At 45.0% G+C, this 23,585-nt stretch overlaps 1 protein-coding gene across 2 annotated transcripts in view; it reads left to right on the top strand.

The window, feature by feature from the left end:
* The window catches only part of LOC134460776 (ATP-binding cassette sub-family C member 4-like), a 78,049-nt gene that overhangs the window by 40,586 nt on the left and 13,878 nt on the right, over positions 1-23,585 (top strand). For both annotated transcript variants that reach the window (XM_063213314.1, XM_063213315.1), the window contains 7 exons: positions 6,415-6,565; positions 8,021-8,140; positions 9,002-9,112; positions 9,299-9,399; positions 10,664-10,855; positions 18,774-18,929; positions 23,242-23,331. In XM_063213314.1, the coding sequence (XP_063069384.1) occupies positions 6,415-6,565; positions 8,021-8,140; positions 9,002-9,112; positions 9,299-9,399; positions 10,664-10,855; positions 18,774-18,929; positions 23,242-23,331 (921 nt within the window). The remainder of the gene's footprint in view (positions 1-6,414; positions 6,566-8,020; positions 8,141-9,001; positions 9,113-9,298; positions 9,400-10,663; positions 10,856-18,773; positions 18,930-23,241; positions 23,332-23,585) is intronic.

Here is a 23,585-nt window from a genome sequence, read left to right as displayed (position 1 = left end):
CGTATGTGTGTGCATGCGCGCGCGCGCTGTGTATCTGTACAGGGTTAGGTGGAGGGGGAGAATGCCCCTGCTCTAGGCTGCAACAGCACACACATACCGCGGTGTAGGTATGTCACACAAGATGCAGGAGGGCTGGGGAGGTGATGTGGACAGCCCCCATGTGAAACCTATCTGCCACTGATGCCCCCGCTGCCTATTGTGCTCTGACACTAGCTATTGTCCGCTTTGGCTAAGAGGAAGAGACCAGAGTAAGCTAAGGAACAACACTGTGAAAGGAAAGGAAAAGTTTTACTCTTTAAGCCGCTCTTTCATGATTATTTATTTATTTTTTGAATAGAGACTTTTGTCATTCGTTTTGTTGTTTGCGTCTATTTTTTTATGTTTGTATTTTATAATGTTTCTATTTGTATGTTTCCTTTGATATCTGTCTAAGAAATGGGGAAATATTTGAAGAGTGGGTTTAAGTTTATAGTATTTAGTAAATACTACAAACTTAAACCCACTCTTCAAATATTAATATAAATAATAATAATAATAGTAAATACTATATACTATTTTTTGCTCTGTGAAGTAGTCAAGTCGGTTTTTTTGTCAATTTCTTTACATGCACTGGTCATACAAAGAATTTAACTTATGATTCTTACTTTCCCATGCAGACATAGACTTACTTTAGGTATCGACATATACAGTATAGACAAAGACAGTACAAATACAGTACAGCTAGAGTACCTATACAATACATATTGAGACATTTAAAGTGTGAATGTGTATTGTATAGGTACTCTAGTCCATGTAAGGTGTGAGGAAAGGCTACTGAATGGACATTTAAGTGTGGCCTTGTCATTTGTGTACATCTCTATACTATACTTATAGTGTGTGTGTGTTGTGACGATGTGACTGTCATCGTTAATGTAGGGGGAAATACCTTTGATATGGCTGACTTAAGACTGCTACTTATAGCAGTGTGTGTGTGTTTGTGTGTGTGTGTGTGTGTGTTTGTTTTTGTGTATGTTGGTGCATATGTGTGTGTATTTGTAAGTGTCAGGAGATGTGTGTGCACATCTGAATGTACTCCTGCATAATAAGGAGATGTGTTTAAATGAGAGTGTGTGTTTCACTATGTGTGTCTGTGTGTCTGTGTGTTGATGCATGTGTGTGTGTGTGTGTGTGTGTGTGTGTGTGTGTGTGTGAGTGTCAGTGTTTGCGCTCCTAAGTAACGCGAGCTGGGAGCTGAGTGAGTGCTGTGCTGTGCTGTGCTCTCCGGACCGCATTGCTGCCGACTTCCTCCTTATCGCGCTGGTGATGGGCTCGGGCACCGGCCCCCCTTGCCTTGCTGAAAGGCCCCCAGTGTCTGTCTGTGTGGTCTAGTAGTCCTGCCCTGCCCATAGCGCTGGCCTTGCCTGGCCTGGCCTGGCCTGGCACGGCATTGCTGGTCGTCCCCGGCAGCAGCACATACCTCACATAACCCCGGCACCGACTTGGCCCACTGGCCCACTGGCACTGCCCACCGGCCCGGCCCGGCTGGCTGTGGGGAAAAGCCGGTTGCCCCTGGCCGCAGTGTTGCCAGATTGGGCAGTTTCCCGCCCCAATTGGACTACTAAGGAAGGCCGTCGGCGGATAAAAATGGGCAAAAAGGGCATTTGGGCGGGTTTTTCTGTACATTGTTTTGCCATTGAAATCAATAGAATTTTGTTAAAATTTTGGCGGGATTTAGTGCTTCCAGGCGGGTTTTGAGCACAATTTTGGGCTGGAAATTGTCGGTCTCATCTGGCAACCCTGCCCCTGGCCGCACAGACCGGACCAGGCCAGGTCCCGAGCCCGAGTGCGCCAGCAGGAACAGCAGGGGTGGGAGCTGGGCAGAAATCGCACCACGGGACCCCCAGCAGAGAGAGCATTGAAAAGAGAGGGGTCGGATTAAATGGCTGTGAATGTGTCAGGGGATACAACATGAAATAAGGGGAGAGCTTTGTTGTTGCCTTTTCGGACCTTTCTCAAAAGCTGTTTCCTTCCTGTGCTGTTCTTTCATGTGTATGTGTGTATGTATGTATATATGTGTGTACCGATATGTGCACTCCTGTCTATCTCTCGCGTGTGTGTCTGTGTCTGTGTGTCTGTGTCTGTGCCTCTGTGTGTCTGAGAGAGTCTGTGTGTGTGTGTGTGTGTGTGTGTGTGCGTGCGTGCGTGCGTGCGTGCGTGCGTGCGTGTGTGTGTGCGTGTGTGTGTGTGTCTTAGTGTGATTGTTGTGGCACGTTAGTAAGGTACACAGGCAGGGTCCGAGGCAGCTGTGGTGGCGGTGGGAGGCGATGTGATTTATAAGAGAGAGAGAGAGAGACAGAGAGAGAGAGAGAGAGTGCATTTCAAAGCCTTTCTCTTATTTCCAAAAACGGGGGGCTGGAAATCAGCAGCTTGACTGAGCCCAAATAAGTGACTTCTCTTACCTTTTCACGGCACAACAAAGGCCTAATCCTGGGGACTACTTGAGCCACCAATGTAGACAGTGACCGAGACCACCGCAGAATGTGTCAGGGCCCTCCTTGTGGCAATACAAAAAGCCACATTGACTGCAGCTTTATGAAGTGAAAATGGCCCAGAAAAAAGGAGGAAAAAGTGAAGGAGGGTGTCCACAGTCATTTCTTCCCAAAGAAAGGGCTCCAGCATCTGGGCATTTAGAGGCCAAAGAAAGGGTGAGAGACACAGGAGAATGGATTGGGTCAGTCCCATTGTGGACGGCTGAAAGTGGAACGGCCCTCACTTGTTTCAGTACCACTGACCCCTATATTTTATTGTGCCACCCTGTCAGGGAAAAGTGTGTGTTTGAGAGGGAAAAAAGAAGGGGGACAAAATTCCAGCGATGACAGAGGATTTTTTTTCACCTCTCTCTCTCTCTCTCTCTCTCTCTCTCTCTCTCTCTCTCTCTCTCTCTCTCTCTCTCTCTCTCTCTCTTTCTCCTGGCTTCTTCTTTTTCTTTCTTTCTTTCTTCTCCAGTCTTTCTGGCTGTCGCTTTTCTTCCCCCTCACATCACTTTTGTTCGGGGTTTTTTCCCAGCGGTGGCTCTTCTCAGACACGCCGTGCACTGACACTGCATAAAGGGAGGATGAAGAAGAAGAAGAAAAAAAGAAACTAAACGAGTGGAAGAAAAGACACAGATTCACCCAAAGCCCCCCACCCCACCCCACACAATGTCCGAGGGGATGTTTAATTGTAGGGAAATGTTTACGTTCCGCCGCTGGAACAACAGGCCTTATCAGCGGCGAGCACAAATATGGCAATTAACTTCAATTTTGGGAATTTATTTGGACATCAAAGGGGCCCGATCGGTATCACCTACAAAATAAAGCAATTAGGGTCAGTGGAGATGTGAATGGTCTTTAGCTATAGCCATGTACGCCCTGTGTGCCTGAATGGCCGGATCGCATGCCTGCAGACCCCTGTCTTTTCTTGCGTTTGCGGCAATTAGTGGTAATGCTTTATTTATACTGTTTGTACATACAAAAGCTTTAGTGCACTTTTATGTGCGGCAGGCTGCGGATCGGGGAGTTGTCTGTTCCTGTGGGGGTTCCGAGTGGGTCATGTGATGGTGGTGGTGGTGGTTGTGGGGTGGTGGGGGTGTCAGTGTCCAGTGAAGTGGTGGAGGGGTGGGGCTATTGGGGGGAGGAGGGGGGGTCGTGCTGGCCACAATCGCGGCTCATCAGTGCATGGTGTGGGTGGGGGCCGTGTATTTTTGCCCGATGCTGAGGTGATAAGCGGCGGGGCCAGGCCAAACGGATCACATCAAACAGGGCTGTGGCGACAGGGGGGCTCCAGGGAGCAGCGGCGCGGCACGGCTCAGACTAGTGGTGGCGGTGGAGGAGGAGGAGGAGGAGCAGGCTGGACTCCTGCGTAATCGTTCTGGGCCTGGAGTGTCTTCTCCTCAGATGACCCGCCACTGTCCGACAGACTCCCCACCCCCACCCCCCACCCCCCCCCAAAAAAAACAAAAACAAAAAAGCATGCAGCCGCCATCGTTGCACTGAGAGAGCAGCCGCGGGCTTAAACCTGCCCAAACACTGAGGTTCAAGGGCAGTCTCTCTCATGTTTACTCATCCCTCTCTCTCTTTCACAACATTCTCTATTGCCTTTCTAGTTCATTGGCAGACCTCCTCCTATCCACTCGGCCGGAGGTATAAATGTCAGGTGTCTGTCTACTGTCTGGGGGGGCGGCTAATGATTATGATCCAGGCCCAGGCCTCTTCTTTGCCCGCACCACCAGTAATGTTCCCCCTGGCCCACCCCACCACACCACATACGGCAGCAGTCAGTCACCTTCTCCCTGGTGGGGCCAGATTGAAACTTGTGTAGTGTGAAATTCTTGCGGGATCAGTTGTGCTGGGGTAGCTTCCCGCTGTGCGCTCGCTGCTTGATTGTGCCCTGCTCCACTGCGGCGATTCCAAGCCTGGTAATACCCTCTTATCTGTGCTGTAGTAAACCGAATTGAGGAGGCTTTTCATCATGAAACCCCTTCGCTGAAAGTGATCATGCTTAAAACGTGTGCCTAAGCACCTGATAACATCCGTAATTAAGGTGCTAAATTAAATTTTCATCTCTGAAGGCTAGTGTGAGACCATTGAAAGTAACATGCTGATGCCAATCTCTCCCTCTCAGAAGCCCATCTCGTGGGTTGTCTTTAATTTCAGGGTGTAGGGTTTCAATTTTATCAGTCATCGGATGAATATGAAGTCTGTGGCAGTTTATATTTTTTTTGGGAGGATGTTTGTGCAGGAGAGCTTGTACGTGATCAACGACAAAAAAAATCTCTCATTAATCTGTCATTTTAGAACTAAACGATGCTATCTGGTCGTGTTCAGTATTGGAAATTTCTAATATGTTATGGGAGATGTCTGTATGGAACTGCATGTTGGGAGACAAAGTAACGTGTGTCCTTATCTTGTTAATTCCAATAATCGCTGGATTACACAGGCTAAGTAGTTGGGAATGATCATCTGATATACTATGTGGACATGTTGCCAGGCCTCACTGTGGCTGTGGCCGTTTCCCAGTGCTGTCACGGACAGTCCCCCAGGCCAGCCCTGGCCGTTGAAATGCAGCCCCGTGCGCAGGGTTGCCAATTATGCCTATTATGAGCGACTTTGGGCTTCTTTCTTTGTACAGTCGCGAGTTGCGCTTTTTGGGGGAGCTTGCTCTTCTCAGGGTTGGGCTTGATGTTTGCACCTGCTTTTCCGGTGATTTGAATGTGTTCTAATGTTTGTAACTTTAACTTGTTTTTTTCTCACTCATCCTTACAAGTTAACCTACAACAACAACAACGACCAACCCAAAAAAAAGTCCTCAGTCTTCTCTTTTGGCCTCGTTTTCAGGACGCCAGTCGCTTACTTCTCCCACAAGGTCTGGCAACCCAGCCCGTGTGGTGGCCGGCAGTGAGCTTGTGTCATGTTAGCCATTAGCAGAAGTGACGAGTCATGGTGTTATTGAAACCGACTGTGGCTCCTGTGGGGGCGACCAGCAGACAGCCCAGCATGTGGTATGGGTATGAGGTCATGCAGTATGACTATGAGGCACATGTATTCCTGAACCGACCGTGTGGTCATGTGGCCTGGCCTCAGTCACACCTGGGAAAGGTAAAAGTTAACCCCGCGGTGGTAACCCTAAGCCAGGCCCCAACAGCCATTCTGGGGGAAGCCACAGAGGAACAGTGGCTCTGGAGTAATTGTCCCACGGCCACAATGAGCCCTGTGGCCGTGTCAGTCAACACTGATTCATGTTGTCATGTACTTAGCCTTTATTTTGGGAGCTTGCTTTCACTGTGCAGCCCCAAAGAAACGGAATACCCAGCGCTCAACCATTAAGTGAACTGAAAAGCCACTCACCCACCAAGGCTTTATGGTCTATTCTCTTTTGTGCTTAAATCAGCACGTTCTGTTTAAAAAGGGAAAAAAAAGTTCTGTCTCTAAAGCACTCACTGAGGCATGAATCACCATTGTTTTGACACTGTTTAGCTCAGCATTGTCTCTGAAAAATATCAAATTCATCCTAAATAGCACTATTGACTGATCCACATACGGAACTGATTCTGCTTTATATTGCGTTTGTTTCTTATTTTATGCGTTTTTGTTTTGTTTTGTGCTACATGTTTCTTTAGATGTGTTTGTGTGTCTTGTCTTTGTGTGTGTGTTGTTGGTGTGTGTGTGTGTGTGTGTGTGTGTTGTTGGTGTGTGTGTGTGTGTGTGTGTGTGCGTGCGTGCGTGCGTGCGTGCGTGCGTGCGTGCGTGCGTGCGTACGCATGTGTGTGTGTGTGTGTGTGTGTGTGTGTGTTGTTGGTGTGTGCGTGCGTGCGTGCGTCCGCGCATGTGTGTGTGTGTGCGCGCGCGTGTGTGTATGTGTGCGTGCCTGCGTGCGTGCGTGCGTGCGTGTGTGCAGGTGTTTCTGCAGATCCTGGGCGTGATCATCGTGGCCACCGTCATCATCCCCTGGATCCTCCTTCCCATCATCCCCCTGCTCGCCGTCTTCCTCTACCTACGCCGCTACTTCCTGTCCACCTCGCGAGAAATCAAGCGGCTGGAGTCCACAAGTAAGACACACACACACACACACACACACACACACACACACACACACACACACACACTCTCTCTTTCTGACTCTCTCTCTTTCTGTCTCTCTCTCTCTCTCTATCACTCTCTATCTCTCTCTCTCTCTCTCTCTCTCTCTCTCTCTCTCTCTCTCTCTCTCTCTCTCTCTCTTCCTATATATATATATATATATATATATATATATATATATATATGTATGTGTATATATATATATATATGTATGTATATATATATATATATATATATATATATATATATATATATATATATATATATATATATATATATATATCTCTATCTGTGTGTGTGTCTCACTTGCTCTGCTCTGCTCTGCACTCTCAAATCTGTTTTGGACCACCTCATGAGAAATCAAGCGGCTGGAGTCCACAAGTAAGACACACAACACACTCTCTTGGCCCTGCCGTGGCCAACCGGTAGGGTACTCTTCTGTCATGCGGCCGACCCGGATTCGATTCCCGGCCCGGGTTCTTTGCCGACCCCTCCCCATCTCTCTCCCTATTCGCTTCCTGTCCACCTCTCAAACTGTACTGTCATCAATAAAGTCGTGAAAAATATTTTTTTTAAAAACTGACACACACTCTCACTTTCTCTCTCTGTCTGTGTGTGTCTCACTCACTCGCCCGACTCTGCTCTGCTCTGCTCTCATCTGTTTTGGAGATGAATGAATAAAAGGAAGCAAAAAAAGGGGTGGAAGAAAAAAAGAAGCTAAAATGCAAATGAAGCATTGAGCGGAGGCTGGGGCATTAGCATAAAAGGCCAAAGGGTGGCCGTGGCCTAAAGTCTTGCCCACACACAGTCTCCTTGAGAGCCGCAGGTTCATGACATGCGGGACAAAGGCAGAAATGCCAGTGGGCATGGCCAAGGCATGGGAGGCAGGGGCGCATCCCATCCCCTCCTCGCTGTGAAGCTGCCATGCCAAAGGCCTACGTTACATAGGCCAGGCTCGGAGAGAGACCCCCATAGAAAAGCGAAATGTCCTCGCAAAACACCCGGCCTTCCCTCCTTTTGTGTTAGGCTAATTGCTAATGAAAAGGGGGGAACAGACTTTTATTCCCCTTTCTTCTGGCTTAGTGTGCTCTCCAATGGCCGAGTTAAAGGGATAGCTCACCCATAAACGTTGCATTCTGTGGCTCTTCACTCACGGCAGCAGAGCTGTGTAAGAGAGGCGTTGTTTTTTTTTAATCTGCATAGCACCAAATAATCACGGAAGCAGGCTTTAGGTTTGCTAAATCTGCATGTAAATCTTAATTTAGTTAATTTATAAAAGAGAAATCATTGGTGGCCTATTTCATCTGGTCAGCGGAATTCTATATTAGGGCTACTGAAACTAGTAAATCTAATGACATAGTTAGTATAAAAATAGCACAAGGTAATTAAAAATCTATTTTGTGTTTTTATTTTTTTTTCAACAGCACGTAGTCCAGTCTTCTCCCATCTGTCGTCTTCTCTGCAAGGCCTATGGACCATCCGTGCCTTTAGAGCCCAGCACAGGCTCCAGCAGACCTTCGATGCCCATCAGAACGTACACTCTGGTAAACAATGAGCTGTTTATAGGCTTTTTTCCACTGACGGCTTTCTGGTAGGCCTACAGCTCAACACAGCGTGACTTGGCCGCCACTTTTTGCTTTTCGATTGAACTGTGTCGTGCCCAATTGAAATGCAAAAAGTGGCGGCCGAGTCGCGCTGTGTCGAGCTGTGTAGGCCTACCAGAAAACCTGGCAGTGGAAAAGAGCCTAAAGAGACACTCAGGGATTTTTGACATAGGATCCTATTTCCTAGTTAGCCACAGTATGGTATTGTAGACGTGTGGAGACACTTTTTTTGATATTCCAAGCAGTCCTTGTAATTCCATTGGTCAATGGTGCTAGCGCAAGTGAACGTCCTTTTTATAGCCTGCCACTAAAACGATATTATACACAGTCCACAAAGCACAAGAAGGAAATAGAGTCCTATGTCAAAAATCCCCTAGTGTCACTTTGAGACACACACACTGTACATATGTCGCTGTCAGTGTCAGTGTCAGTGTGTCTGTCTGTGCACATATGGATGTATGTGAGGATTGTCTCTTTAGGTTGAGCTTCTGTCAGAAATTCATGCATAAAAATGCCAGTTTGAGTGTGTGTGTGTTTGCATGTGGGTTGGCACCCTCCTAAGAATGTGTCTTTTTACATTGTATGCGCCATTATTGCATTGTACAAATGTCTGTTTCGGGAGCTGCTGTCAGAAATGGGATTCATGCATACAAATGCCAGGCTGTGTGTGTGTGAGAGAGAGTATGTGTGTGTGCGCGTGTGTGTGCGTGTGTTATTGTCAGCCATTGCTATTCCACAATTGTGAGTCTTACCCCTACTGTGATGTGAAAACTGCCCTGTCCTGTGCTGTCTGTCCGTCAGCTGCCTGGTTTTTATTCCTGACCACCTCCCGCTGGTTCGCTGTGCGGCTGGATGCCCTGTGTTCCGCATTCGTCACCATCACCGCCTTCGGTTGCCTCTTCCTCAGAGACGGTAAGGCACCCAGCAGCACACACACACACACACAGAGGGGGACATAGTAGAGAGAGCGGCGAGGAAAATATAATAACACTATAGAGCAGGGAGGGAGAAGACTTTGTGTGCATGGGTGGCTGTGTGGAACGCCAAGCTTTATTTCTCTTTGCTCTGCTTTCTTTCTTTCTGCCTGCTCTCCGACAGAGCTGGAGGCGGGAGGCGTGGGCCTGGCCCTGTCCTACGCCATCAGCCTGGTCGGGATGTTCCAGTGGGGCGTGCGGCAGAGCGCCGAGGTCGAAAATATGGTGAGAAAGAAGCTTGCCATGTGCAAAAAATTAGGTAACACTTTATTTTAGGGATACATCTATAAGCACGAATACATACAATGTTAATGCCTGCATAAGTTACTTGTAAGGCATGTACTAAGCAAACACTAAGGCCTACTAGGTCCTTACTAAGGTTAAATTGGTAATAAATCCCTTATTGTGCATGAACAAGACATTTGCGAACAAATGTTTGATTTTGCTTTGTACATGCCTTGCAAGTTACTTATACAGGCAAATTGTATGTATTAGTGCTAATAGATGTATCCTAAAATAAAGTGTTACCAAAAATTATATCAGTGATAAGTCAAGATAACTTGTATCTGTAATTTATTCTGCTATACACTGTAAAGAAGCAGAGCAGCATGGTTAAACTTGAAATCACAAATTTACCAGCTGCCTCAAAATTCCGAGTTAATTCCACTAAACTGCAATTCAAAACGCCACACAACGTACAATAAGAATTTAATGTAAATTAACTTTTGATAATATTTTTACAGTGTAGCCAATCTGCCTTGTCTGTCTGCTGTGCTCATGTGTCAATGATGTGACGCCAGTTGTGTGTGCTCGTATGATTTTCTTTAGTAGAAAAGAGGGTTACACTTTACTTGACGTCGGCGTCATATGACGTGTCATAACAGTGTCATGATAGTGTCATGAGTCATAAACATTATGTCACACAATGTCTTGAACGTTTTATGGTCATGAGAAGTTGACATTGTTAGGGATGTCTTTACCAAAAATAAGACATGAAATGTTTATGGCATTGACATAATGTTTGGACATGTCCATGATTGTGTTACGACACAGTGAGATGACACGTATAAAAACGACTGTCAATTTTATAATTCTGAAAAATGCTCTATTGCATGAATGAATGAATATTCCCTGTGCACTTTGTATCTGCCAGTGACGTGGGTTATGATTATGTCCTGGTCCTGGATTGTAAGTCATGTTGGTTAAAAAGCGTGTGCCAAATGCAATGCAATGCAATTTACATTACATTGCTGACGCTTTCATTTATTCAAAGTGACTTACAGTTATTATTTTTCAGGGTATTTTGATTACAGTCCCTGGAGCAATGTGGGGTTAGGTGCCTTGCTCAAGGGCACTTCAGCCATGGATGGAGATGTAGGGAGAGGTCAGTGGGGATTCGAACCTGCAACCCCTAGACTGAAAGACCAACTCTCTAACCACTTGGCCACGGCTGGCCCACAATTGAATGTAACGTGTGTGCTGTGTTCAGATGACGTCAGTGGAGCGTGTGGTGGAGTACGCTGAGCTGGAGAGCGAGGCGCCTTGGGAGACGGACAAGATGCCGCCGCCCGATTGGCCGCACCGGGGCCTCATCACCTTCGAGCAGGTCAACTTCTCCTACAGCAAGAACGGGCCCCTGGTGCTCAAGAACATCACGGCCACCATCAAGCCCAACGAGAAGGTGAGAGACACCGTCTTCCTCCAGAGCAGCACTTGCTGTGCCTAGGTGTAACTGGTCTTGCCGTGGCCTAACGGTAGGGCGCTGGGTTTCGCGTAAAAATATTAAGCTAACTGAGCTAGAAAGCAACCTTACTTAATAATGGCTGCAGTGCTTGCAATGTAGTGGAGGAAACTTGCGCTATTCCAAATGTGTCTAGCGACATGAGACCTTGTGCACAGATGCATACCAGCAAAAGTGGTTAGCCACCAGACCCAAAGGACGCAGATGCACAACTGTAATCTGCCCCTAACATACATCAAACATGCAGGCAATCCTTCAGCATTGGCAATGAAAGCAAATAGTTCAGTTCATCCTACCTTAAACCCTCTGTTCTCATGAACAATCTTTCTCTTTCTGCCTTTTGAATCCACGGCTCATCACTCACACAACAGTTTGGTTACGACTCGCCTGTGCCGTGTGGTGGGCTATGACGCAATTCTGCTTGGCGCCATTCTGAAATTCGGTATTTTAAATATATTTATATTACAACTACATAGTGTCACATTTTTACAGCATAAGAATGTTTGCGTTATGTTTACCCCTTAAGAAGCCATATTTTGAAAACCAACAATAAAGAAAACATATTTTTTTTCCCATTTTCACACATATTTGCAAAAGCTCCAGGGAGCCACTAGGGCGTCGCTAAAGAGCCGCAGGTTGCCGACCCCTGATCTAGGCGTTACTATTTTTTTTACAATCTTCTGCACGTGGGGTGTTCTATTCTTTTATATACACCACGTTCCACATTATTATGCAACTGACATTTTTCGCTGTTTCCCCAAATAATCAATGCAAATGACAGTCGTCATAATTTTCAAGTCATCCGCCATTAGAGTACAATTAAAACGTTTTTGAATGAACCTTCCAATGATAACGGTATTTTTTAAGTAATAAAAAACTTAAAATGCTCTGTTCCACATTATTACGCAAAGTAGTTTTGTAGTGTTGTAATCCAAATTTCTTTCTTTGTTTCCCATTTACATCAACACAGTTGGATTTTTGTACCTTCTAAATTACATTTCAATGTTCAATACTTGATGATAACCTCTTTGTCTTAGTAACTGGAATGCTGCCTTTAACATTGAAGTCAATGGCAGGGCATTGCATGGGAGTTATGGAAGCCCAGATATCCTTGATGCTTTGCTCTTAACTGTTTTTGTTTGTTTGGTCTGGTGACCCACACTTCACTCTTCAATATACCCATAGATTTCCATGCCACGTTTAGGTGCTTTGGTGGTATCGACATTTTAACTCACCAGGCATAAAACCCCATTGAAAATGAATGGGATGTTATGTCTGGTGAGTTAGAATGTCATCATCTCCAAAGCACCTAAACGTGGCATGGAAATCTACGGGTATATTGAAGAGTGAAGTGTGGGTCACCCGACCAAACAAACAAAAACAGCTGAGATCAAAGCAGCAAGGATATCTGGGCTTCCATAACTACCATGCAATTCCATCACTTCAATATTAAATGCAGCATTCCAGTTACAGCTTATAGCAAAGTTTTGAACATTGAAATGTATTGAAGGTACCAAATGCCAACTGTTTTGATGTAAATGGGAAAAAAAGAAAGAAATTTGGATTACAACACTACAAAACTGTTTTGCGTAATTAATTGGAACAGAGCATTTTGGGCATTTTAAGTTTTTTATTATTTTAAAAAATACCGATGTCATTGGAAGGTTCATTCAAAAACGTTTAAAATTGTACTCTAATGGCTGATGACTTGAAAAATATGACGACTGTCATTTCTATTGATTATTTGGGAAAACGGCAAAAAATGTCATTTGCGTAATAATGTGGAACGCGGTGTACGTATATACAGTATACTGTATACTGTATGTATATATATATATATATATATATATATATATATATATATATACAGTCCCAAGAAAAAGTTTGTACACCCTTTGAAATTTCTGACCTTTCTGTCAAAATTGGTCATAAAACATGGTCCGATCTTCCCGGAAATCACAAGAAGGAACAACCAGAGTCTGCTTTAACTGATTCAACCCAAACATTTACAAGTTTTCATATTTTCATTGGCCATAAGATGTAAACATTCACAGGACAGCAAGGCATAAGTAAGTACACCCTTGCATTCAATAGGTTTTAACCCTAAGTTAGTCGCAATAACCTCAACCAGATGTTTCCTGTAGTTGCAGATCAGATTAACAAAACAATCTGGATGTATCTGGTCTCCCTCTTCTTTACAAAACTGCCTCTCATCAGCAAGGTTTGTGGGATGTCTGGAGTGCATATCTTTCTTGACTTCATGCCATATAATCTCAATTGTTTTTTGTCAGGGCTTTGACTGGGCTATTCCAGAATGTGTATTTCATTATTATGAAGCCATTCTAAAGTCGATTTGCTTCTAAAGTATGGGTTGTTGTCACATTTCAGCACCCATCCTCTTGTGTGCTTCAACTGTGTGACAGACTACCTCACTTTTTTCTGTAAAATATCTCGATAAACTTCTGAATTCATTGTTCCACTGAAAATAGCTAACTGAAAAGGGCCTGAGGCAGCAAGGTAGCCGCATATAATGATGTTCTCGCCACCATACTCAAAGGTGGAGATGATGTTTTGGTGAAGGTGTGGTTCTCCAGTTCTCCTCCAAACATGACATTGTGTGTTCCCTTGAACAATTCAACTTTGATTTCAACGTTGGTCTACAGAATATTTTGCAGTAATTCTATGAAGCATATAAATGCTTTTTCGCAAACCTCAAAGGTGCAGCAATATTTTTTTGGACAGAAACCCCATTCATTTTAGATTGGCAGAATGAATCCCATTTTTAGCTATTCTTGGTTACATCTCCTCTTCTGAGTATGGTGGCGGGAGCATAATTATATGCGGCTACCTTGCTGCCTCAGGCCCTTGACAGTTTGCTATTATCAGTGGAACAATGAACTCAAGTTTATTGTGATATTTTACAGAAAAAACGTGAGGTAGTCTGTCACACAGTTGAAGCACACAAGAGTATGGGTCCTGAAATGTGACAACAACCCACTTTAGAAGCAAATCGACTTTAGAATGGCTTCATAATAATGAAATACACATTCTGGAATAGCCCAGTCAAAGCCCTGAAAAAAAAAAACAATTGAGATCATATGGCATGAAGTCAAGAAAGCTATGCACTCCAGACATCCCACAAACCTTGCTGACGAGAGGCAGTTCTCTAAAGAAGAGGGAGACAAGATACAAACAGATTGTTTTTTAAATCTGATCTGCAACTACAGGACAAGTCTGGTTGATGATATTGCCACTAACTGAGGGTTAAAACCTACTTAATGCAAGGGTGTACTTACTTATGCCCTGCTCTCCTGTGAATGTTATGGCCTTATGACCAATAAAAATATGATAACATGTAAATGTTTGGGTGGAATTAATTAAAGCAGACTCTGATTGTTCCTTCTTGAGATTTCTGGGAAGATCAGACCATGTTTTATGACCAATTTTGACAGAAATGTAAGAAATTTCAAAGGGTGTACAAACTTTTTCTTGGGACTGTATATATATTTCTGTATATTTATTTTAGGGTGTTTTATACCTTTATTGATAGGACAGTTCAAGTGGTAACAGGAAGCGCGCGGGAGAGAGAGATGGGGGAGGATGGGGAAATGACCCAGTGGGGAATCGAACCCGGGTCATTGGTGTAGCAGTGCAGTTCCCTACTGTGTGAGACACGGCAGGGCCGGCGCGGCGTGTTCTATTCTGACCATTGCTATGGGTTCTGTATTCTGACCACTGCTATGGGTTCTGTATTCTGACCATTGCTATGGGTTCTGTATTCTGACCACTGCTATGGGTTCTGTATTCTGACCACTGCTATGGGTTCTGTATTCTGACCACTGCTATGGGTTCTGTATTCTGACCATTGCTATGGGTTCTGTATTCTGACCACTGCTATGGGTTCTGTATTCTGACCACTGCTATGGGTTCTGTATTCTGACCACTGCTATGGGTTCTGTATTCTGAACACTGCTATGGGTACATGCAGGGACGTAGCACCAAATTCTGGACCCCCCATTTATATGATGCTAATGTGGAAAAACAAAAACGAACTCCCTGTGGGCCCCAATAATGTGTAGGGCCCTGGTAAGTCAGTCCCACTTTACCGCCCTTTTCGACACCCCTGGGTGCATGGGTCTATATTGCCATGGGCGCTTCCTTTTTTGTCTGCACATGTTCATGCATTGCATGATGCCCAGTCCAGAGTGTGACCTCTGTGCCGCATGTGGCTCCTCCACATTAATTATCTTGGGGAAGTTGACACTGTTCATGCTGAGTCCACATGTTGCTGTTGACTGTTGACAGCCCCTCGCCCAGCCCTTGCCAATAGTCTTAGGGAGAAAATGTACGCACTTTTAATATTCCACTCGCTCGTTGGAGGCAATTTAATCAATATGTGTGTAGAAGGTGTAATGTTGCCCCCTTTTCCATATGGTGTTCCCTCCCCAAAATCAATTATTTAAGCAACTTATTATGGTTGCGAAACGATCCTCTCTCAGGAATATACAATTTATGATTCATGGAATACATATAATGTAATTAAGAGCGCTGGAGTGGATCCATTTGGTCTCATTAGCAATTTTTGCCAAGCGGCAGTGGCAGCGGCGACAGCGACAGCAGCAGTTATGTGTTGACAATGTGAAAAGGGGGCAACAAACAAGCGGAGCGTGCAGAGGTATAGAAACGCGAGGAGGAGGAGGAGGCGCAGGAGACGCAGGCAAGAGCCGAGAGAGTGGCAAGCAGGAGAGGAGGAGGGGAAAGCAAAAAACGGCAAGAATAGAAACAAGACGGCAGAAGAAGAGAAGAGGAGAAGAGAAGAGAGGAGAGGAGGGCTGCTGCTGTTGCCGTGGAGGACTCAGATAAAAGGGCCGAGCTACTGTGCATTTAGCATGGCTGCCGCTTGGCCAAGGACGGCTGATTTCACAATGGATGGGCTGATAAATAGAAGGGCTGGAGAGGTTGGAGATGTTGTTGGGGGGTGGCAGGGGGCTGGGGGGTATACCCTGGGGGAGGGATCCTGCTCAGATGCTGAGGGGGATGTTGCTACTGTCCCTCTGAGGCTCCTAAGCCAGCCGAAGCCGAAAAGGGGGGGGGGGGGGGGGGTGGAGGTGGGGAGGCAAAGGGGCTTCAGTTTTCCCGGGCCCAGGGAGGGAGAAATTGGGGGGGGGGACCATAATTGGGTCCTCATTACATTGAATGCATTCGGTGGAGGGGGGGCCCTTTCAGATGACTTTGTCCTGGTTCCAGCCAAAGCTGTCAGTGGCCCTGCCCTCAGCCACTGGGAAGAGTCGGCTCTCAGACACTCCAACACGCACACACCGAACACACCTTTTACTCGTAATCTCCCAGGGCCACGGGTGAAATAACGCTATCTGACCCCCGCCAGTGGCACAGAGAGGGTGATGTCAGTCATTCAGCTCTTTGAAAACTGACAGCTGCCTGCCTACTGTATGACTGGGTCTGGTAGTATAGGCTACTGTATGTACCGTACGCATTGTGTATTGTGTATGTACAGTATTATTAAACAGGCAGTGGATGTATTCTGTATGTACTTGTGTCTACACAGTGCAGTTTTTTTTCTGATGAGCATTTCAGTGCAGTTATGTGTACAGTTGTGTGCATTGACAGTAATGCTGCACTAGAACAGTGTGGCATGTCCAGCCTGAGGCTTTCAGATAGGCTCTGTAGACAATTATAATCTTTGACAAAGTGATAATACTATTGTGATATGCTCTCACACTTACTTGAATCCCACAAGACTCCTTCAAGTACCTCCTTTGTCTATTTAAAACAAACCAAAAAGGTTGTCTGGAAAAAAAGAACGGTTGAAGTATTGTATCAAAAAAACTATCAATTGATTGCCAATTTAACAGCCCATTCCGCTCTAAATTGGTCAGGGATACTGTAAGGGTTACTAACGTCTTCAAAAGAGTCTGAATGATGTGAATAGTTGGTTCACATTGATTTTAATTGGAATGAATGATATGAAGAATTTGATATTGATCTTTGATTTCTTGCTGACAGTTGTTAAAAGTATTACTGTTAGGGTTGCTAAGTTATTCAAAAGAGTCTGAAAGATATGAATAGTTTTTTTCACATTGGTTTGAATTGGAATGAATGATATCAAAAAATGTGATATTAATCTTTGATACTTTTAACAACTGTCAGCAAGAAGTCACCCTCCCCAACATTTTACTATAACAAAAAAAAAACATAGATAGATAACACCCCGATTGTCGAATTCATTTTCCTTCTCTTTCAGTCTTTTGTGTGGCTTTGTGCGTTTACTGATTAGCCTGCTCTTGCTCTCTGGATTTTCCCCCATCAGATTCATAGGGAGTCGGCAGCAGATTGAGACAGAATGAAGTATGAGATAACGCCGTCAGAGGTCAATCGTCTGAGGGGCATGATAGCATCTCTCTCTCTCTCTCTCTCTCTCTCTCTCTCTCTCTCTCTCTCTCTGTATCTCTCTCTCTCTCTCTCTCTCTCTCTCTCTCTCTCTTCTGGTGGCTGATCAACTTACATGCTCTTTTTACTTTTTTAATGTCAAATTTTTTGGGGCTTGTCTTTTAATAACTGATGGGAGGATGGGAGCCAACGGCACGATTTGCGTCTGAGATGAACCGACAAAAGGCAATGGAGCACTGATGCGATTCGTTGCTGAATACTATTTTCGCAGACGAAATTGCCTTGGACTCATTTCTACACGCATGACGCTGTGCACATTAAAAACAGATGATAGATCATTAGGAAATAGCACTCACAGATGTCAAACACAGTAAAACTATAAAAGCCGTACATCTGTACATTGAAACCATAAAAAGCATACACACACAGACACACATAAAAGCAGTAAAAGAACGATACAGTATAAATATGGAACTGCATCCAGACAGTACACAGAGCTTGTGTAAACTGCACGCCAACAATGCAAACAAAAGAAGGATAAGAACAGGGTGGCACAAAAAGGGATTTGGAACAGGAAGTGGCACTCGAGAGCTCTACTCGGCAGGAAGTGGATTCCCAGAGGGAGAGAGGAGGCAAAGAAACTCAGGTCAGAAGTCGAAGTATGGCCTATGCAAGGAGCCAGCAGAGCAAACGCATTTGTTATCGCAATATTGGTACACAGTGATGAGAATACATAAAAACCTAAATAAAATGGTAAATGTTTACGTATTCACTTGCGACAGCAGAGAGGTCAATATTGTGGCGAACTCAGGCCAGAAGTCAAAGTATTTAGGCCTACGCAAAGTTCAGGCAGAGCAAACAAACTGATTATCTCCATAAAGGCACACAGTGATGATAATACGAAAAAGAGCGAAGGAAAATATACGTATAAAATATAAATTTATGCAGTATACTGTAATAAAAGTATAATTTTGACTTATTCACATGTGATGGCAAAAGAGGTCAATATTGTGGCTACTAGGGGGTTGAGCAGGCCTATTGATCTGAGCTGAGCAGCATGTACCACAACAAAACCCCTGCTGTGGTGTGTCAGAGAAAGAATGTAAATTTGTGTATCACTATGTTAGTTTTTACTGCACTGTGTGTGTGTGTGTGTGTGTATGTGTGTGTGTGTGTGTGTGTGTGTGTGTGTGTGTGTGTGTGTGTGTGTGTGTGTGTGTGTGTGTGAGTGCGTGCGTGCGTGCGTGCGTGCGTGCGTGCGTGCGTGCGTGCGTGCGTGCGTGCGTGCGTGTTTGTGTGATTATTGTCAATGTCTTACTTATATGTTTAGTTTAAACTTCACATTGGATGCTGGTCAAACGCAATTTCAAACTTCTGTGCTAACCCTGTTGCATAGATTTTTGACAATAAAGTGCACTTGACTTGACATGCCTTGATACTTGACTTGTAGGTGGGCATCGTGGGTCGGACGGGGGCTGGGAAGAGCTCTCTCATCTCGGCGCTGTTCCGCCTGGCCGAGCCGCAGGGCAGCATCCTCATCGACGGCGTCCTGACCTCGGAGATCGGCCTGCACACCCTGCGCCAGAAGATGTCTATAATACCACAGGTACAGACCTCCACTCCCCTCCCCTCTCCTCCCCCACCCTGCGCCAGAAGATGTCTATAATACAACAGGTACAGAACCCTCCCCTCTCCCTTCCCCGCTCCCCTTCCTTCTCCCCTCTCCCACCACAGCGCAGCGCAGCACACCGCACTTAGACGAAAGTTTATTTCCACTCTGTTTTGCAGCGGTGAAATTCGTCGTGTGAAATGTGTTTATGGGGCTGCTGGGGCCTGATAGTGTCAGTTATAGGAGGCATCTTTCATTCCGTCTCTTTTGTCCAATGGGATGAGGCAGGCACAGGAGTTTTAGAGACAATTATTGGGCATAAAAGGGGACCTGCGAGTGTAAGCTGTTAGCGTAAGCCGATAGTCTCCCATGCGGATGATGAATCCGTGGCCTTCCCCGGGCAAATTGTTTGGTCTCTGGCAGGTGAGCTTCCAAAGTGTCACATGACACCCAACACCTTTGTGTGTGCCTTGGCTCTTTTTCACACGGGCCTGTTTGTTTTAACGAGGAGGTAGGAGGAGGGGGGAAGAAAAGGGGATAGATGAGGAGTATTCCAGGTCTTTCGTTTACTGTAGGGGATTTCTGAAAGTGAGACAAACGGGATGCCTTGAGACAGTTTAACTTTATTTCCGCTCATTGAAAACTGATAGCACATTAAGAAAAATGCCAGCCAGGGGGTTCGTGTCAGTAAAAGTGGAGGGGAGAAGAAGACTCCCACGGCTGTTCTGGGTTGAGAGGAGCTCCCATAACTGACAGGAGATTAGCCCCCACACCCCAACCCACACCCCCTCCTCCGCTCCTCAAAGCAGGAGGGGAAAAAAGTGAAAACAGCTTTGGAGACTTTTGCCACTTTTCCCCCTTAGATTGCTCATTTGCCATTATTTACCGCGCGCGGCAGCGAGTTGTTTAGCATACGCGAGACTGCAGCTGAGATTTGCAAAACAAGTTCATAAAGGGTTCTTGTCATGGCCTTGATGGGTTTCTGGTATCAGTGCTCCTCCAGATTATGTTTCTCTCTGCGCCCCATAAAGCAGGTCCTATGCCTTCAGCCTGCCTGAGCGATCGCAAGATGCTCTTCCTTCCTTGTGCTCTGTGTGTGTGTGTGTGTGTGTGTGTGTGTGTGTGTGTGTGTGTGTGTGTGTGTGTGTGTGTGTGTGTGTGTGTGTGTGTGTGTGTGTGTGTGTGTGTGTGTGTGTGTGTGTGTGTGTGTGTGCGTGCATACATCCCTGTGCGTGTGTCTGTATCTGTGTCAGTCTGCGCAGGTATGTTTGGGGGAGATTTCGTATTGTATCTTTTTTGCACACATGCAAACATAGCATCTTATTAAAAAACTAATTTAAACTAATTAAAGAAATGTTCCATGAACAGTTTAGATTAGTGGTTTTTTATCTCACAAATATCTGTATTTCTCTTGTGCAAATATGTATCTAAAGGTGTTCGGCAAAAGCTTGAATAATTCCATGTATTATAAATGATATTCGAATTCCTCCCTGCTATACTCTCATATTTCAGACTTCACCTTGCACATGGTGTGTGCTGCTCAATTACAAATGTGTAGTACATCTGGAAACCTTCTTTATATTCCTCCCCGCCATCGTATAGTTTAAGTGATATTCAGTCAGCCTTTCAAATGGAAAATAACTCGATATGAGATGCTTGTTGCCATGCCTTGCGATCGGGAATCTGCAGATTCCGATATGTATTCCATACATTGGCTGCCAGCACCTTGCATTATTCTCCAACCCTCCCTTAGATTTGATTATGATAAACTTCTATTTAGTACGTGGCATTTAAAAGGAATCCATTTCACGTTCTATTGAAACTAGAGGAATGACATCAAAGCAGAAATGAATTTCCGGCAAACACAGCAGGCTTAGGATTGTTCAAGCACATAATCAGCCTTTGGAAAAGCTGTGTGTCCAACTGAACATCGGATCCTCGATTAAAGAGTTTCCACAAAAACCTGTCCTGAATTGGGGATTGAGCTTCTTTAATGACATTGAGGTTTACTGAAGCTGGGAGAAGAAAGCTTCTTGGGCATTAGTCAGTAAAAAAAAAAAACAATTCGAGGATTGAAGCATTAAAAAACCCCGCAAGATTCATGGGCTTTATCCTCCTTTAAATGCCTCTAGTTGTTTGAGCTACCGTAGAAGATGCACTGGATGAAGTTACATTTGGTGCTTTTTTCGCACTGCTTTTTGTTTTAATGTAGCATCTAGTGACACAGTAGGTCAGATCCGATGCACACATAACAGAGTTAAATGTGAACCCCTTATTTGTATTCCTATATACAGTATATAGTTTTAACCTTATTTGACATTGTGCAGCCCTCTCCCATGACAGGTACACAGGAAACGTGTTCACAGTTGACACAACACAGGAAATTGCATACCATATTATGACACTGTAATGACATGCTGATGACACCAGCGTCATGTAAAATGTTACTGGAAATTGCATCCAGAGTCTTTTTTTTTCTCCATTAGTACCTCACATGGACCAAGTGGTTTACTACCTTGTCATTTGACCAGTAACACATTCTTGTCCAATTTGTGATACCTCAAAATATAAACATATATACTGTACCTGTTTTTTTGCATTGTTATAATTTTAAAGATGTCAGATTTACTCACTTTGTAAGTAGCCTTTCCACTATTCACTAAGTCAGTTTTTCATATTTTCACCAAAATCAAGCACCAGCCATACTCATTTGCGGAGGAATTGTCATTGAACTGCATGTGTTCAGTGACTTTTTTTTAATGCTTTCTGAATGTTATGCTAAACCATAGGCGTAGCCATGGGTGGGCCTGGGTGGGCCTAGGCCCACCCACTTGACATCCAGGCCCGTCCCATTCACACTCGACAGTCAACTGTTGCCTCAATGAATTATAATTAATGGCATAGCACTGAACGATAATTAATCATTTTGTCAAAAGTCTGGTTCTGTGATTTCTATGATTTCAATTTCAAAGTATCATTTTTGAGCGCGGTATTATAATATCTACCTACACGCTTTCGGGTTGGGCCCGTCCGATTTTTTCTGGGCCCACCGGTTTTAGTATTTCTGCCTACGCCCCTGTGCTAAACTGTGTGAAGTGGCAATGGATGAACATGAAGTTATGTTGTTGGGACATGGTTAAAAAAAATGGTGATATCTATGAAACTTGGACTTGATTGGCATTGAAAAAATAATCCCTACAAAATCACTGTATACCATATGTGCCCCACTGTTCTGCATGTCCCCATTAGTGTTAATGTAAATAAAAAAATACTAACACAGACTACAGCCTCAATACTAGTTTGTCAGCTTTGACCTTTCATGTGGTGGGAGGGTGCAATACTCCAGATGACCACTGGAAGTTTGGTGCAGTTTGCTAACTGTTAAACGACATGAAGCTAAACTAAACAGCTTCCTCCCAATGGCGCTAATGTAAATATTTCCCCTTTTTCAACACAACACAATAGTGACGACAAACCGACTTAGTGAATAACTGACTAATTGGTGTATATGTCACGTTTCCCTCAAATATGGTAGACCAAAGGTCAACAGATACATTGCTTTGTATGCATGCTCAATGCATGTCTGACGCAAAATGACATCTACCAAAGATTGTTGGGCGTACAGTGTAGTGTATCATTGATAACCAGTAAATTAGACGATTAGACTTATTTATGTGCATGAATACACCTAGAGGAACACAGTTACCCATTAGGAAGGCAAAACAGACACTGATGTAGCGACTCCCCCTGCATTTTTGCACAGGATTTGCCAATCATGTGAACTTATTACTGGTGCCATTGTGGAGCAGGAGGTTGGTGGCTGCCGTTCCCTCCTTTTTCTTGAATAACGTCTGCTTTGTTAAACTTGTCTTAACACTTTCAACCTGCTCCTTGCTTCATTAAGTATCATTAAGTATTTTGTGTGTGTGTAAAGCGTCTTTGTGTGTGTGTGTGTGTGTGTGTGTGTGTGTGTGTGTGTGTGTGTGTGTGTGTGTGTGTGTGTGTGTGTGTGTGTGTGTGTGTGTGTGTGTGTGTGTGTGTGTGTGTGCGTGTGTCCATGTGTCCGTGTGTCCTCTCTCTCATTCTGTGTGTGTGTGTGTGTGTGTGTGTGTGTGTGTGTGTGTGTGTGTGTGTGTGTGTGTGTGTGTGTGTGTGTGTGTGTGTGTGTGTGTCCGTGTGTCCGTGTGTCCGTGTGTCCTCTCTCTCATTCTGTGTGTGTGTGTGTGTGTGTGTGTGTGTGTGTGTGTGTGTGTGTGTGTGTGTGTGTGTGTGTGTGTGTGTGTGTGTGTGTGTGTGTCCCTATTCCTAGGACCCGGTTCTCTTCACGGGCACCATGAGGAAGAATCTGGACCCTTTCAGCCAGCACACAGACGAGGACCTGTGGAATGCGCTCCAAGAGGTACTCCAGCTCCCAGCAGCTCCCATCCCATCCCATCCCAGCGCTTCCCTTCCCCATCACCGCTCTATGGGAGGATCCCCAGGCATACACACCCGCATCCCCAACCACACAACAGCACAATGCACCCATTCAGACGGCCCATTCGCCACAAGGCCCGAGGTGTAGGGGTGGGGTGGGGGGGTATGGTGAGTGAGTGGGGTGGGGTGGGGTGGGTGGCGGTTATGGGGGAATCCCATTAGGCCCGTGGGGCCCAG

The sequence above is a fragment of the Engraulis encrasicolus genome, chromosome 13 (genome assembly GCF_034702125.1).
Source record: "Engraulis encrasicolus isolate BLACKSEA-1 chromosome 13, IST_EnEncr_1.0, whole genome shotgun sequence".
NCBI classification, from domain to species: Eukaryota; Metazoa; Chordata; class Actinopteri; order Clupeiformes; family Engraulidae; genus Engraulis; species Engraulis encrasicolus.
This window is presented reverse-complemented; position numbering and strand designations above follow the sequence as displayed.